Below are 18,015 nucleotides of genomic sequence, written 5' to 3'. Positions count from 1 at the left end.
ATAAACTGTTGGCAAATGGTACTTTGCAACTGATAAGAGTGCAGTCCTGGGGGTTCAGAATGTTGTAGGGGAGTTACTCGGTCTTTTTAAATTGGGCAGTGTTCAAGGGAGGAAGAAAAGAAAGAGGAACAGACAGAAAAGGGGACAGTCACTTGTAAACCATGGCAGGTCAGTATGCTTGTCTGGCAGACTCCTAAGGCCGATTGCCCCAGTCTATCTGAAGTCCATTAAATCTTCTCTTACCTCCTTCTCTGTGTCATCTCACTGTCCTATGCATGTGCATGCTGGAAGGACTCAGTCCCAGATAGTGGGGCACTGTTGTGAGAGAATTGGGTGCCAGCTGCTGGAGTGCTGATGAGGGATGTAGATGCCCCTGGCGTGTGGTGTTAGCTGCTGGAGTGAGTGGTGGGAGTCTCAGTCACTCTCTACAACTACTGGATTGAAGGGCTTTATTCCAGGGGGGTTTGCATTGGATATTAGGGAAAATTTCTTCACTGAAAAGGTAGCTAGGCATTTAAACAGCCTGCCCAGGGATATGGTGGAGTCAGACCTGAGGGACGTGCTGTAGTGGTGGATTTGGCAGTGCTGCTGTAACAGTTTTCTTCAATGATTTTAGAGATCTTTTCCAACCTTAATGATTCTGTGACTCACTGTCAGCACTGTAGCAAGTAGTGTTGACTAAACTCCTTTAGGGGGAAGGGAATGCTGGGTGTTAACAAAACCAGCTGCTGGGCAGGCTCTGCCTAAGTGAGGCAAATGATCAGCGCTGGTTGCTGCAATAGAACCACAGGTCACATTCTATCTGTGTGGTGCCAGCTGCTGAGATGAAGTATCTGTGTTCTCCCTAAACCTGGTGTTGATGGGGTGCATGTGGCCATCACCAGCCAAATTCCATCTGGACCAGCCAGGAGGTTGTGGATACATGGGTGTGATGAGGGGGTCTGGGATTGGGGCAGGGACACCAGGCAAGCAGAGGTGGCCCCATGAACATGCGCATGCTCATGAGCCTGGAGAGTGTTCCCGGAGTGTTGCACTTGGGACCTTCTACCTGCCAGCCCAGGAGGAAGAGCAGGAAGCTGTGGGGTACTGTGCAGTGCCAGCGTGAGTGACCAGCTATGTTAGTGTCCTCTGTGTGTCAGGAGAATATGTGCTCAGCTTCACTTCTGTGTGTGCTTGAAAATGGAAAAAACACCGCCCTTAGTCTGGGCACAGACTCTGCGCCCCCAGGCACTGGATATCAGTGAGGCAGGAGAGGTCCTGGCCCAAATGCCCCACTAATAGACTCTATTAAAAAATGTTGGAAGCAATTCACAGGAGAGCAAAACTGGATCAGTGAGATCTAGATTTAAACTCTGTATGCACTTTAGATTTTTAGATAAAGTGGAAAAAATGGAAAAAAATTTGCTCAGTGATTGTATGAAGGAACATAGAAATCATAGATAATGCTGCAAGTACAATACAGTATATTTAAAGCCTATTAAATCCATCCCTACAAATAACAGATTTCTAAACCTTTACCAGACATGTTGCAAAAGGAAATACACACCTCCATTCTGGTTAGAGATACTAGAAAATATCCCCAATTTTTTCTGTAATGAGTTGGATATTTCTATGCTGTAATTGCAGTTTCTGTTTTCATACACTGTTGGAGCTTATGTGTCTTTGAAAATCCTATGACTGTGTTCTTTTTCATTACGTGGGCATAAAAGAGGCCAAATTTTGCTGAATTATGCTTAAGGTTCTGTAATATTAATTAGATTATTTTAAATTGCTATCCATTCTTACTGGTCTTTTGGGTGCTTACTACAGCAAAAATACAAGCATATAATTTTTATGCCGGGTGGTTGCCCAGAGTGCCACAACATTCCCGAAGAAGCATCTTGAAAAAGCCACTTTGGGAGCACAGGCAGGTCTGTGCTCACATCAAGTGATTTCAGCTCTTCTGTGATCTGGGTGTCATAGAAGGAGAGACAGGGTCTGTGTGTGGGGTTCCAAGGAGAACCTTTATTCAGCTCCTTCCTCGAAGAGTCCAGTGACATAAGAGCCAGTCAGAGCAAGGAAAGCAGGGGTTTATACAGGGATCTCAAGGGGCGGGACAAAATACCAGGGCCAGTGGGATGAGGGCACAGGGGTGGAGTGAGGTGGAAGTGCCAGTGGGGTAGAGGAAATCAACATACAGTTGCAAAGGGCTCTGAGGGCAATTTTCTTGCTCTCCATAACCAAAGGGTTGTAGCTCAGGTGTTGGCCCTCCAGGGGACTGCAGCAGGCTTTCCCTTGCCAGTTCTCCGGCCCTCACATATAATTGATAGTAAGTAATTGCATTCATGAAAAATTACTGCACTGTAATGAGGACCTGCTCACACTGGCACTGTTCAGTCCTACTTTCTTCTGCCACTTTGCAAGTGGCTTTGTGAACCTCTCCTTTCTGTATTCATTTTATGCCTTATCTCCTGCTTGTTCCTTATATCCCCAAATAAAGACATAAATCAATGAGATGTTTTCACCCTTTTTTTTTACTGCAAAACTTTAAAGATTTTCTATGAGATTCAAGTGCTGCATTAAGGAACCTGATTGATAAGATGAAAAACTGCTTTTCAGAGGAGTCCTCCCGGAAGGAGTAATGAAAAAGCCGGTAATTTCCACTTCTGGTTAAGTTGTCCCATTATGGTGCTCAGGTGGTAACAGATCTAGCCAAATGCACATGTAGCTGGTCGCCAGAGTAGCACTGAACAACTGGTTGGAAGGAGACCTCTGAAGATCCCTTAGTCCAACCCCACTGCCAGAACAGGTTCACCCAATGATCAGGTGACTTTGGAATATCTCCAGAGATGGATCCTCTGCAGCCTCTCTGTGCAGTTCATTCCAATGCTCTATCAACCTCAAAGTTAAAGCTTTTCCTCATACTGAGATGGAACTTCTGTGTTTAAGTTTATTCTGTTTCCCCTTGCAGAGGCTTTGGTCCCAAACAAAAAGAATACTTCTTTCCTGGAAACTAAAATGTATTCCAAGGGAAGTGTAATGAGAAACATAAAATGACAAAAAGGAACAAGAAGGAGATGTTGTTTGAGTCTCAGTGCTCTTATATTGTTTTTGAGCAAACAGCTGCAAGATCAGAAGCCAGTATGGATATTTCCATGGTTCTTCTTTTGGTGCTTCTCACTTGATTTTCCTCTGTATGTTTCATCTATGTTGTAAGCAAAAGAGTGAGCCTTGCCATCCAACTCTCTTTTCTGCCTATTTGCATCAAATCTGCTTTTGCTAATAAGTTTGATGGTGATTCTTTAGGCAACGTAATCCACTCATTGACAACGTACTGTGGCAATTATGGTAATCTGTAAATAACATACAGTGAATAATCATGAGTATACTGAAGTAAAAATTCAACTCCTGACTTTAGGCACAGTCTCCATCTAAGGGACAATAAAAGACATTCCTGGAATGCCCCTGCCAAAAAAAAAAACCCTGTTGACTCACAAGGATACTATCAAGGAATGAGGACCCAGACATATGTACAGCAGGAGAAGTTATTAGTTCCAGTGGCAGAATGGGCATGGACAGTCAGCCAAGGCTGCCTGAGAATATGTTCTGTACATGAAACAAACCCTTCCAAATAGTCACCATCCTTATGTGATATATATCTCCAAAATACTTTTAAGAGATGTAGGATTTTTGTAGTAGGTCTTCTTGCCTCAAATTAGTAAGCAATCAGTCAACTTCTGAAGTTATGATAAAGTGGATTCATGCTCACAAAATGTTTTGCTAATGCAGAAGTGATGAAATGGGCTACTTCCCTGGATGGCAGGAGATGGTCAAATGCAAGCATCTTTTCTCAAAAAGTACATCCTAAAAAAAAAACTTTTTGATGAATTAGCTGTGCTGTTCAGATAGTATTCCTAGAACTTTTGCTTCTTTATTAGCTCATGGATATTATTCTCAGTAGCTTCTTTTCCTTTTAGAGATTGACAGCTGCTATTAAAGAAAGTAATTAGGCAACTTACCTGCCTCCAGTCAGTATCACATTTCTCAGGTTTATTTTCATGACTCAATAGCTGTTCTGGGTCATTCAGATCCTTTTTCCAGTTGCACTAACAAGAAAATACTTCAGGTCTTATATGTTCAAGAACAGTGTCTGAGCAGCACATTCACATGTTTTTCCATATAATCCTCTGACTGCAGAAGAGCAAAGTGAAAGTTAACGACATTATAAGAGTATGAAAATAGCAAGAAAAAGAAAAAAAAGTAGCAAAATAAAAACAGATGCTTTCAAATATCTCTCCTGAATCTCCAGCTGCATGAGTTTCACCCTTTCCTCTCCAGGGCTGCCCACTTGTTCTCAAAGCTCTCTGATCTTCCTTCTGCTGAAACATTAGCAAATGCAAGCTGAGTCCTAAATCTGTGTGTGGAGGGAGTCTTCGAAGCCTGAGGCAGTGTTATGTAGGAATGCACCAACCTGGAGGAAGAACAGATATTGTGGAAAGGTGCTCCACATGGATGAATTGCTTCTTTAAGAAGAATGAAGGAGTTGTCTGGGAAATGGATTATGGTAAGCTTTTTGCTCTGCTTCTACAGCACACAGAAAAGGTTGTGTGATGCAAGCAACATTCAATGGCTCTAACTGTTTATCAAGCAAGTCAATGTGTAAAGCCTGATTTTACAGTTATGTTCTGAAGAAACCTCAGCTCCTCTCATACCAGCTGTATCACTGCTTTTCCACCTTCCATCTTTACACTTCCAGTGTCTTCTAGAGCTCTCTCACTGAGCTGCTTTCTCTTCCAATGATCCCATATCCCTGCTGCATCCACTGTTGTAGAAAGGGAAAGAAGGACCTGTTCCACAAAGATAGGAGAAGCTCATAAGCCAGGCAGCCATGCAAGCACTAATATGCCCATGCTAATAAATCTAAATCCCATTTAGGGGACTGTTGCTGCTGAGGCAGTGCAGAATGCTAATTGTCTGTTTTGCAGAAGTAGAAATTGAGTTCTCTCTTTCTCTCTTCCTTGTACCTTACTTATTTCCAAAATCTCCTAAGAATTTAAAATGTCTAAGTCAGCTACTCTTCTAACAAATAAGGCTGAATTTGATCAATGGATATGGAATCAGAGAATAATTTAACTTGGAAGGGGTCTTTTGACATCATCAAGCCAATCTCCTGCTGCTTGAGCTGATTCAGATAGAGCGGTTTGCCCAGGACCATTTTATGTTTTAAAAGCCTCCAATGATGAAGTTGCCACAACCTCCCTGGACAGCCTGGTCCTTTATTCACCACTCTCACAGTAAAAAAAAACCAACCAAACAAACCAAACAAAAAAACCCCAAAACAAAACAAAACAAAAAAAAACCCCCAAAACATTATCTTCTGTTTATATGGTATTTCCAGTTTTTAATCTGCACCTTTTCCCTCTTGCATTGTCAAAGTGCACTACTGAGAAGAATGTGGCTCCCTGAGGAGCCTTCTGCAGAATGAACAGTTCCAGTTCTTTCACACAAAAAAAGTATTAAATTTTCCTCATGCAAAAAAATGCTTTGGACCCTTAAATTTCTTCATGGACCTGTGCAGAACTCATTTGCTAAGTTATTAGGATGGACTGACAGTTTAATTTAAAGTTTATTGCCTTAGAAAACAAAGATGAAGTTAGCTGTACCTAAAGACAAAAGTATGTGACTGTAAATAGAAAGAAAGATGCCTGGACAGAATTGTTTATGTTGTCAATAAGATAAACCCTATTTCCTGGTCTTGCTAGTATTTGAACACCCTCACTGGTGTATTGGTTGAGATATAAAGGCAGATGAGTAGTAATCCAGACCATATTCTCCCCCTTTCATTTTCAGTAGCTTCTTGCTGGAGCATGTAATGAACATTTGGAAAGATAATGTGTAATTCTGATAGGGAAAGTAACTTGCTTCACAGGAACAATATGAAAGTTACCATGGAACCAGGAATTTTTTTTTTCTTAAATTCTTGTGACTGACTTGGGTCAGATTATATTTTATAGCTTTAACATGGCTTCTGTCTTGAGCAGATCTCTAGGTAACTATGATGAAGTAAGTGATTCCAGATACACTTGCATATTGTTTATTTTCATACTTTGGACAAGATTTCAATTAATGGAAAATATATTTAAAATATACATCCATATGTCTTTGAGCTTAATTTTTAGAGCTAAATAGACTAATATGTCTGGAAACTGGCTTGAAGGCAATTGCTTACACTGAAAAAATATAATGATCTGAATTTTATTCAATGTGCTGTTGAAACCAGTTATATGGAGAAGATAAATTTTTGGTTTGGACACCAGTGATTCTCTAAATATTGGTAAGAAAAAATCTACACTCTCTTTATCTGAGTAGCATGTAGAACTTGCATATGCATCTGAAATTATTTTGCATAGAAATAGCTATGAGGTATATTTATTTTTAGTTGCTTGACTTTTTCTTAACTACTTGTCTTGGTTTGAAAGAGGTGTCTGCCAAGGAAGGCAGGAAAGCTCTCTTGGAATGGAGAATATGACCCCCTTTCCTCCAAATTTTTATAACTTTAAAATTAAGGGACTTTCAGGCAAAGATATGAAAAAAGGAAATAACCATTCTTTACTAGAATATATATGTGTGTATACAAGGCAAACAAACAACAACAGCAGCAGCAACAACAAACAGAAAAATCAGAGACCCAACAACAGCCTTCTGTCGACTGTCAGGCTATTTCCCCCTTGGTGCAGTTCCGCTCACAGCCGACAGGGGCGCTGGCGGCTCCCCAGCTAGGCCGGACGGGTGCAGTGATTCCCCCACTGCTGCAGGTGGCGCTGTACTGCGAGTTTCAAATGTCTCTCACATGGTAATGGCTGACACAGCTGGCAGAAGGGATGGAGAAGGAGCTTCCTTTACGAACCCCAAGGGGCAGCTGACCGTGGTACCCGTCTGGATAGCAAAAGGAGCTGTAGCAGGGAAGCAGGAAGCTGTAATGTCAGGGAGGAGCAAAGTCCCGAAGCGGTAGATGAGCCATATCAGAAACTCTGCAGCTGTAGCTGGAGCCGTGATAGGCAGGCAGGGGGTGAAGGGCTACAGTGAAACAAAAAAGCCCCGGTGCAGTGGCTGAAGTACAGGGCAGACTAGCAGCAGCAGCCTGGCTCCTACACACGACAGGGAGAGGCTCCCTGGAAGGGGGAAAGGGCTGGGGGAGCCCGGGGTTTCCCCTGAGGCACCTGAGCAGAATGTGAAGGGTCCTTTGGTGAGGTAGGGTGTTAATAAGGTCCCAGTGCAAAGGCCACTCTTGAAATAAATAGGGCAGGACATCTGTCATGGTTTGACACTGGCACAATGCCAGTGCCACTCTCCCTGGTTTGTGCTGTGAGATATGACCAAGAATAAGCAAAGCAGGCTCCCACTTAGAAATAAAGAAAAGAAAACTTTATTAGCTACACTACAAGTAAAAAGAAACACATAGGGAAAATGAAAACCTTACAAATACATTTTCCTCCTCCCCTTACCAAATTTCCAAGATGTCTATCCTCCAAATCAACGACTCTTGGTCCATCACCACTCTGTAGATAATCAATTCTCAATTTGTCAAGAGGAGAGGAGTCCTTCTTGTGCCATAGTGACCTCTTCCTTTCATGTCCAGTGCTCTCACCACTGAACATGGACCAGAGCTGCTTCTAGGGTCATCTTTTAAGGATGCTTTGTCTTTTCCAAAAAGACCACAGTCTCAACTTTGGGACACCTGTCTCCCCCAGATTTCACCCCCGTGGACTAAGGGGTACCAGCACTGAGCCCTCTTAGTTCTGAGCCATCACCTCCGCCTGGATGCAGTCTCTGTATCACAGGAAACATGGTTCTGTTATAGGTTAGTTGCAGTGGGGAATCAATCCGACTAGTGAGTCCAATTTAAAATGAATTTATTAATTGTTAGAGCAAGCGATAATAGGCAAAGTCAGCGCTGGGTGAAACCAACAAAAGGCTTGCACCCACCTGGGAGCGCTGGGTGTGGCCGCAGAGTCACCGCTCCACCAACGGCCCACACTCTTCTGATATTTCATGGAGTTTTTATACAGTCCTGCTTCTGGGTTGGAGTGTCTTTTCAGGGTAGTACTCTGCGTATTCTTCTCCTGCTGCTAGGTGGTCATAGTCCGCCTCCCGGAGGTCTGAAGATGAAGACCGGTATTTTCCTTATTTGATAGGTTTGTCGGATTCCTGGAATTTTAGGCTCAATCTGCTGAGTTCCTGGAATCTTAGGTTTACTGAGCGGATAAGCTAATACTGTGCTATCAATCATGGCAAGCCCATCACCCATGTTAACAGTTTACTAAGCAGATAAACAAATGTTTGTGAAACCCATTGTCTTTGGTTTCGCCTTCCTTATCCTTTTAAGTCTGGAAATTTATTTGGCAAACAAATGGAGGTGGTGCAACAGTGTTATTGGAATAGCTTTGTCAGCTTTGATGAACAAATTTAAAGTTTTAACCCATTACAGTTCTGTCCATGGCTATATAAGAAGAGTCCAGCAAGCCACTCCATCATCTCTTCCCACCTAAAATTCTTCTCTATTCTTCCAACATCTCTCACTGGCCAAGACCTTCATCGCACTTGCCCATTTCCTTCTTCATCTTCCACTTTATCTCTCTTCTAGGAAAGGTTAATGTTCTGTAAAGTTTTCATTGTCCAAAAAGGGGTTAAAAGCTCCCACAAGCGGCTGGACACCTTCTCCCTGCAAAATCTCCCCCCCTTCTCCACAGGCTGGGCTGTGCTGCCAACACATGATCTCAAATTTCAAGGTCACCATCTCTCTCTGTCTCTCTCTCTGTCTCTCTCTCTGTCTCTCTCTCTCTCTCTCTCTCCGGGGGGGGGGGGGGTGGGGGGGTGGGGAGGGGTGCCCGATGGCTCCCGATGTCTCTCTCTCTTCCACCCTTGGGCCAGGCCTACCTCCCATCTTTGTCCAAGGCCCAGCCTACCTCATGGCCACATGGCTTTCCCCTCCCCCAGCCAGCTGGCAGATAGATCGGGGCAGGGGGAGAAATCCGAACTCTTTTCCCACCTGAAACTCAAGAGAGCTTCCCAGGGGAGTGATCTTCTTTTTAACCTCTGTGTTGTCAGAGGGGTATCCAATGCCCCCAGTGGCCACACCAGGTGCCAATATCCAAATCTGAACCCCATTAGTGTGACCACAGCATATCCCAGAAAACATACTTCCTCTCAAACCACATCAACATCTTTCTCCTTTTCAATGCCTTTATTAAAAATCAGCTTGGGTGAGAAGAACCAATGGGTCGTGTTCACACTGCCGCTGCTTCCAGGAGTGGCACGGAGGAGAAGTGCAGCTTTGTCTGCTGGTCTGCAGGCAGAGCTGGGGCTTCCATCCTCATGAGAGCACCAGGAGATTCCCCCTTTTACGGTTTGACATTCGAGGTCATCTTTCTAGCTGATGTCTTTTGTGAAAGGTAAAAAGGGTCTCAGCGGACACTGGATTCTGTTCCTCATGTCTAGACATTACTTCGATGTCTTAATTCTGTATTGGCTCATTGTTTTCAGGGGTTTTTGCTAGGTTTGGTGAGGGGTTTCTTCATTTGCATACCAACCCCGATGTCTCCTCCTCTTCACCATCCGGGGTGTCATCCTCCAGGAAGCAGCAGGGTGTTACTCGACAAAAAGGGGAATTCCTAACTATCAACAACAGGTAGTTAACAAAAAACTATTAACAACAGGTGATTACAACAACAGTTAGAACTCCACCCTGGCACAACTGGCTCAACCTGTGAACTCTGCAACCTTTTAAAAAATGGGCAACTTTTCTACTCATAACAACTCTTATGAACACAGCTTCACTCATGGTAGAAGAAAGGCAGCAGGAGACAGAATCCCACGGTAGTGAAGGATTCTTCCCACAGCACCTGCTGCCCCTTTCCCCCTCCGAGTGCCAAGAGTGCAAGAGAACAAAGAGCTGCACCCAGCCCTTTTCCCCAGCCCAGTTTTCACAATATCTCTGCCCACTATCTCTGCCCCTCCACAAGAAACTGCCCTGTAGGAGGGGACCACAGGGGGGAAGGGGCAGAGGTGCCCTGGGAGGAGACTTCAGCCTGACTGTCAATCAACTGTGGCCCCCTCCCCGATTCTAGAAGGTTCTCCACTCTTCCTTTCCCGGTTTGGTTTCCTCATAGGACCACCCTTGACACCCTCTCTCATTGCTGTACCCCTTGTCACCCCACCTCAACTCCTCCCCTTACTTCCCTTACCATTGGATACATGTATCCTGGCCCCGCCTACCTCCTCCAGTTATAAACCCTGGCCCCGCCCTTGTTCTGGGCTCTGCCACAGGCTTCCCTTTGGCAGTGGTTGTGTTCCTCAACCTCTCCTTGCCCTCGCCTTACCTGAAGCCTCCCACCTTCCTGCAATAAACCCTGTTGGACCTATAGCTGTGTTCAGAGCCCTCCTCCATCGTCTGGTCGTGTGTATGTCTTGTCTTCCGGCCCTGAGGGCAAGGTGAGCTGGGGGAGCTGGTCACCCAGACCACGAGGTGACAGCTCTTGACCACACCTACCCAGGAACAATGTATGATCCTGCATGGCCCTAGCTAAGAGAATAGCCAGCTGCACCCTGCCTGTGGCAACATCTTTTGTTTTTCTTAAGTATCCAGTTGTTATTGTCTCTTAGCAACAAAATGGGAAAAAAATTCCCTAAGAGAAACAATAAAAAGGAAAAAGTCCTAAACCCCAACACTAGAATACCTCATAGTTTTGGTAGATTTCATTTTTGGTAATTTCAGTTTCAGTTCACGTACTGCTGTAATGAAAGTCTACTGGAAGTCATCAAAGAGTTAATGCAAACATCCTTCTGTTTTTATATAGTGCACATCTAAAGGTGATCACTAAGCAGGGGATCTAATCTGCTATAACAACAGTAACAGTTAATTTAAATTTATAATGGAAATTTTTAAGATGGTACTCATGGTGTGTGGAGAGCTTTGTTCAAAAATGGCTCATAGAAAGAGGCCATGAAAATATACAGCTGATGGAAAAGTAAAAAGGCAGCTGAAAGCAGCAATTCTCAAGCCTGTTTCTGTAAACAATAAAGTTCTCAGGCACATTTCTGTAAACAGCAGAGTTCTCAGGCTGTTTTTTCATAACAGGTAAACATTCTGTCCTTGGCTGGTGTGGGAAAGCAAAAGTTGACAAACATGGAGGCCTTGAGAACCGTTCATAACAGGGTGAGAAAATAAATCTTGGTTTCAATAACAAACCACAGGTATTGAAAACAAAAGGAGGGGTTAATGTGTAATCTGTAACCTATGATGAGCTTGGGTTTTGCAATATGTATGAACTTAATTAACACTGTTTTAAAATGTGCCTGGTGGATCAATAAATCGGAGTTCAATGCTCATCAATCGGATGGTCGTCTCCTCTCACTTCATCAATGGTGCTCTTATTTCATCATGTAGGTTGTTTTGTTGTTTGGTTCTTTTTTAAGAAAATACAGTACTGTTTTAATGAAGGTGTTCTCTTTGTTTGCTAGCTGTTAAAAATAGGTTAGAAACTTGTAAAATAGCTGATAATTGTTAATCATGTACTGTTAGTTTGGTTATGGTAAAAGGGGTTTAAAAGGGTAGTTGTAAGAAATATGTTACTCAACGTACCATATTACATCTAAGCAAAGTGCACCACCCCAAAGCAAAACGATCCAGCCTGGACAGAACTGTAATGGGCCAATCAAGCGCCTTAAACCTTCATGCAAATGAAGGATCCAAAAAGAAACCAATCCTAACAGACAAAAAAACAGGATAAAAAGGGGACTTCTGACTCACTGAACCTGTGCTGTTCTATCTGGGACATCAGGGACATCGCTACATCACAGCCCTAGAGACCCAGCACCGGCATTGCAGCATCCTTGACTGGAATGCTCCTGCTCAGCCCGCGGGCCCCCATGCTTTAGGCCTTCCTTTTTCTCATAATAAATGCTGAAATCACTTTAGTACTGGGAGTATGCTCTCGTTTTTAACACTATATTCTTTGGTAATTGTTATAGAACAAGATTTATATCCAATGCATACCTACCAACAATTGCCAGAAAATTTCTAAGCTGGGAAAACAGCTGTGCTCAGCGAACCTTCTGTCACAAGGCAATCATTCCATCCTCACTAGGTCACTTATCCACCTCACTAGGCAGGAGAACATAGAAATAAAACTGTGTAACCTGGGGGCAGGAAGTCAGTAACTGTAAGAAATGCATCATTAGTTATAGTATGTATACAGTTTCCTTTTTGCAGGCCAAAATCCTGAAAAGAACGGTCAAACAGGCAGGCAATGTGGAAGAACTAGTAAAAGATCTACAAAAAATGATTCAGCTATATTTGTCACAGTCTTTGGACTTCACAGGAGGTTCTATTACTCTCTGGCTGAACACAGTATAGCAGGAATATCTGAACACAGTCTCTGATGCAGTGGCATTGTTCTGCTTGGCTGTTGAAGAGAAGAATACAGGTTCCAATTGAAGCCAATTCTTCTCGAGCTGCCCTGACAAAGTAGTAAATATTTTACAGAACAGAGCAAATAAATAATATAGATAGGTAATTACTTAATTTATTAAGTAGAGTTAAGTTTCTGACCGCCCAAAGTAGCTTAAAGCACTTCATGCAATGAAGTTGATCATTAAGGTTTTAAAGCAAGCTTCTAATTTGACAATGGCAAAAACTCTTATTTTTGAATGTTGAATAACTTATAAATTAGGAATGATCCATAATACGTGTGACTTCAGACCAAGCTCATTAATAATGTGGGTAAATATCAGAACAAAGGATTTTTCCCTTGCCTATGGTTGATGTCACTGCTGTGGCTGATGATGCAACTGACAAAAAACTCTTCTGAATGCCTTTTCTTCTCCTTCTCTTAGGATGGAGACACAATTTAAAGCAAAAAGGACTCCAGATAGAAAATAGGTGAGTATTATACAGACAACAGAGCAAGAACCTCATTGGGTAAATGTATTTAGTTTTGTCTATGCATGAGACCAGCTTACTCTCTCAGAATGGTGACCAAGCAGTGATATTTGACATGGGACATTAGTAGCTATACATATTTACAACACTTTTAGTAGAAGAATAAAGCCTCTGTTTCCTTAGAAAAGGAATTCTGAAATAATGACTGAAACCACTGGTAGAAATAAGTTTATGAAGGGAAACTTAGTCCAGGAGAGTGATGAGTGGTAATGTTGTGATGGACAAATTACATGGACCATAAACACAGCAAGAGGGAAAAGAAAAAGTTTAGAGAGCTGATGTTAAGGGTGTGATGCTGCTGCTCTTGCCATCTAAGTAAAGTACACTCAGTTGTGCCCATGTCCCCTTTCAGCACCTGGGACAGGTGCTATTGCTATTGCACCTTGAGTCTCCTTTCATTGATAAGACAAGGACCACTTTTGTAACTGCTGGTGGTAAGTTTTGGTCTGAATAGATTTGGGGGGGCAGAGGAAAGTGAAAGAGGACTGGCTTTTTTAAGTAGTTCTGGGGAAATATCATCTGGGTGAGTTTGTTTCAGAGTAGCAGCACAATAAAGCCATTAACTTTATTGGAGCCACTCAAGTTGTTTGAATCTTAAAATGTTAGAATGAGATTCATCACTTCTGAATCCTTGTAAACATGTATTTTATAAGCATTTATAAGCATTTAACCTTCAGTTTACTGATCCTTGAAAGCTTATGCCAGTTAGAACTCATAATATCACACAGATCTATTGAAAGGAAAGAGTGAGAAAAACACTTTCTTTCACTATGCTGTGTCTAACATTGACAAAGTACGTGGATTATTCTTTAATCTATTTCTTACATTGTCACATGTTGTCAGACATTACTTTTTTTTTTTTTCTTTTCATTTTTTCCATGTAATATACCATTTAGGCTTAATCAACCTCCGGAATTAAAACTGAGTTCTTGAGAAGACACCTCTGGGTCATTGCTAATTGCTAATCAGACTCTCCTCTTACTTTAAAGGCTTTCCTGCAGCAGGCCAGAAATTACAATTTAGAGATAGCTGATAGTTAGATTGGATTCTTATGCTGTGTAGGTTAAACAGCAAAAAAAATGTGGAAGCACTTCTGCTTTCTACCAATAAAAAAAGACAGCAGGATGCAGAAATAATTAAGAGATGGTAACATCTCATACATATACATGCATGGGAAAAGTGTCAGGAGTTAAAGGTGCCAAAAAAGTCTTTGAAGGGAACCAGTGGCCAGAACTGAAGACTGACAAATGTTAGCAGGAAATTAGTGATGCCATTTTAGCTGTGAGGCTGGTTAAGTAGTCTGACATACAGTACAAATTAATAATTGTGGTAGGTGGGAAAACAAAACCTTTCTAGAGAAAGTACCCTCCCAAATATAGTAGAAAGAAAAAAAGAAAGCAGAGTCTGAAAGCCCAAAAGCCTTTGCCTTAACTTTTTTATACTTTTTACAGAAATGAGTCACTTCTTCCTTAGTTTAAAGAGGTAAAAAGTTTCTGCTTGGAGTGCTGTATGAATGTGTGAGTTGATTAAGGTATGCCTTAGATAGCTGAGTCTGGAGAAAAAGGCATTATGAAGAAAGAATTAACTTTGGGAGATTATTGTTTGCAAAAGAACCAGGTAAGCCATCAGCACTGCTCCCACCCTTGCCAGCACAGGCAGGATCTGCGTGGGATCTTTGTACACTGACTTGAAGAACAGGAGATGATGTGCTGAGCTCTTTATATTACCAGAATACAGACAAGACCTTTGAGCTGAAAAGAAGCTCTTATTCTTGAGGAAAATTTGTATTTCTGTGGCAGTTTGATTGGAAATAAATGTGATAGAAAATCTGTCTTACTCCCCTAGGTACTTTCTAAGCAGATCCTGTATACCATGAAATAATGATGATGGGTAGGTCTCACTTCTACAAGGTATCCTGAATTGATATTTTACAAGATCTTCTACAGTGCTTAAAAACTTTCAGCACCAAGGGGGTTAAATTTGTAATATGGAAAAGGTTCATGACAGGAATGAACTGCCCTAATACACAGTCTGGAAATACAGGACACTTGAAGCATGTCATAATTGCAGCCCACTTCCTGTGTACCCAGAATCCAAGCCAAATTCCAGCCTAAACGTATTTTATTACATCTTTTATTGCAGCTTAAATCCATTGCTACACCAATATCTTCTGTCTCTTAGGAGAATTCATTAACTTTGCATTGACATGCTAACAGAACTAAAGATATTATAGATGAGTAATGAGATGATTGGCTCGCACAGTTAAGGGATGAATATAATGTGTGTGTTAAGATAAGTTTTATTGATATGTGGCTATGCTATTGTGATTTTTTGTTTGGATGTTGTTTGTTCTCCCCAGTAGTTCTCTTCCCCCCACCCTGCTCCTTCATATGGTTGCCAAGAGACAGCCTTGGTTGTCAGGACATGTAGAAGGATGTACCTGTGCTTCTTGCATGGGGCATCTGGAAGGAGGGAAGACTTATTACTAGGAGGCATGGCGTGACAACACCTGATCTCCAATCAGATTGCAAGAAAGTAGCCTCCACCAATAAACAGCAAAGAAGAGCTGTCTGGCAGACTTTGGGAGGGGCCAGGGTTGGCTGAGGCAAGCCTCAGGGGTATAAAAGGTTGAGCAGCCATTCAGTAAATGAGCTTGTGGCTGCTGTGTCACCAAATCCCAGCGCATGCTGTCCTTTTTCCTTATTCAGTCATGGTTGTATTTTGTCAAGGTTTTTAATAAACCTTTAAAATTTTTAAAAAGTGAGTGTCTTTTCTCATGAAACATATTTTGATCTTCTGCAAACTCCTATTTAGCTCAAAATATGGGCAAGACAATCTTTCATAGGTCTGCGTTCTCAGGCAATGTGTCACAGAAGAAGTCTGATGAAAGTTTCAGTACAAACCAACTGTAGATGAAGAATAGATTCTCCAAAAAGAGGACTTTATGTGAAATAGATACGCTCGTTTATTTTATGTGCATTCATTTATTTGATGATAAAACTGACATATGCTAAGATCCCATTGCCCACAAGGAATTACATTATCTTGTGAAGAAACATATGACACACAATCAATACAAAATATATTAACTCTGGGTAAAGATGGTTGATATTTGGAAATGATGTGCTCAAGGGATGGTGACATTATTGTTTTTAACAATGATAGCAGAAAGAAACAAGAATACTGTCACAGCACAGGACCCAGAATGAACCACCAACTCTACATTTCATCAGCAGAAAAATGCCACTTTGGAGAAGGGAGACTTTTAATAGTGAGACTGTGACATGATACGAGGCAGTCTTGAGAACCTAAGTAACTCTTAATTTATGTACCGAAATGTCTAAAAATCACATGCTGCATCCAAATGAGGACCTTTAAGCCCTCATTTGCCCTAGACCTTTACCATTCTTATTTTTCAGCATTCAGAAAGATACCAAAAATTACCAGTCTGAATATTTTAAGCTGTCATTAACACATTGTTCCAGTATGTGCTCAGCTGCAGGACAAAGCATCTCCAGAGCTGCTTAAGCAGTGTGTGTTGTGTTTGTTAAGCAGTGGTAGATTCGAACTGTCAGAAGGTAGGTGCAACTAGTTGGTTTTGGGTAGAGAATATTTTGATTTTTAGACATTTAAATGAAAGTCCTGCATTTCTGCCCAACTTCTAGGACAGTTGTAATCTTGTCAATAGATATATGAACCACTTGATGATACAGAAGTGTTCATTGTAGAAGTATTTAGAGTAAAACATCTGCAGGCAGTTGAATGTTACATGCTTCCTCCTGTTGTAGCAAGTAATTCCTAGAGCCGTAGAAATAACCTGCTTTAGGGTTTTAGACATACATTCTAGCTTTTTAGGCATATTTTAAGTAAAACAGAAAAAATGTATCTTATTTTCAGAAAGGCAAATTGAAAAACCAATTGGCTAAAATGTTTAAATGTTTCAAGTCCAATGGAAAGGGAGGTCCTTACTCAAGAGCTGCTTAAAATAAACTTTCGTTTTAAGAACTGCAATATGTCATGTTTTTTATATCCTTCTTATTTTTCTGAGTATTTAAATTCTAAAATTGTAACTTTCTTATTCTGAAGATCTTTTAAAAAGGGAAAAAAGTTACTTAAGGAGTCTGTCATTTAAATTTTTTTAAATTGTATTTCCAGAAGCTTTGTCCCTAAAAAGAAGATAACATTCATATCACCATTTTCTTAATTCATTATCTTATATCAATATGTAATATCTTTTTTTCTACCAAGCTATTCAGCTATTAAAGACTATAAAAGTGTTTAATCAATTTTTCAATAAAACATGCAGGAATGTTTATGCAGTTTCTCGGAAGGCGGTGAATTTCAAACATACATAATTAAATGGAACAGTTGCAGCTCTAGTATCTTTAGTTTGTGTGATAAAAGGGACAAACTACATAGTTGTATTTGTCCATCTCTGCATTCTCTGATTCATGGAGCAGCCATACTCAGCAATATTAGAGTAATCTTTGAGCTCAGTTAAGCTGAGCTGAAGTGGCTTTCAGAGACCTGTCAGTCACTCAACAGCTACAAAGAACTAAATCCTTTAATCTGCACTCTCTGTACAATCTGCACAATCTGTACACTCAGTCTGCAGGGAACTGACTGGGAATCACTATAGAAAACCCAACACCTGGTTTGTTTGGGTTTTGGGGTTTTTTTCTGATAGCAGCCAAACATAACAGAGACCTGTAAGTAAAAATGTTTAGAGCTAGTTGCATGCAAAGATGTGGGCAAATTCTTGCAAAATTCTTGATCCCTCTACCCACAGTGTGAATTACTTTTTAAATGGATGGATGTACTTATCGGAAGAGGATTTGGCACTATTAACCTGAGAGAGCTAACAGCTTCTGAAAAGTGCTGGATATGGAAATACTCATGGCATTAAATACCCTCAGGTTAATAGGGTGTTTGGCAGGTGAGCGTGTCATAGCTTTATTCATACAGGCATTCTTGTAGGTTTTAAAATACTCCTATTTTCTCAGAAGAAATGCATCTGGATTTGATGCTTCTAACTG

The 18,015-nt window shown here is 41.4% G+C and overlaps 1 protein-coding gene across 2 annotated transcripts in view; it reads left to right on the top strand.

The window, feature by feature from the left end:
- The window catches only part of ST8SIA4 (ST8 alpha-N-acetyl-neuraminide alpha-2,8-sialyltransferase 4), a 66,408-nt gene extending 50,865 nt beyond the window's left edge, over positions 1 to 15,543 (top strand). The window contains exons 6-7 of one of the 2 annotated variants that reach the window (XM_059492677.1): positions 12,874 to 12,919; positions 15,339 to 15,543. In XM_059492677.1, the coding sequence (XP_059348660.1) occupies positions 12,874 to 12,919 (46 nt within the window). In that variant the 3' untranslated portion in view covers positions 15,339 to 15,543. Of the gene's footprint in view, positions 1 to 12,873; positions 12,920 to 14,824; positions 15,021 to 15,338 lie in introns of those variants that run through there. The other variant, XM_059492678.1, reaches the window with a different exon arrangement.
- The last annotated feature ends 2,472 nt before the right edge of the window (positions 15,544 to 18,015 follow it).

Source organism: Ammospiza nelsoni, chromosome Z (genome assembly GCF_027579445.1).
Source record: "Ammospiza nelsoni isolate bAmmNel1 chromosome Z, bAmmNel1.pri, whole genome shotgun sequence".
NCBI lineage: Eukaryota > Metazoa > Chordata > Aves > Passeriformes > Passerellidae > Ammospiza > Ammospiza nelsoni.
This window is presented reverse-complemented; position numbering and strand designations above follow the sequence as displayed.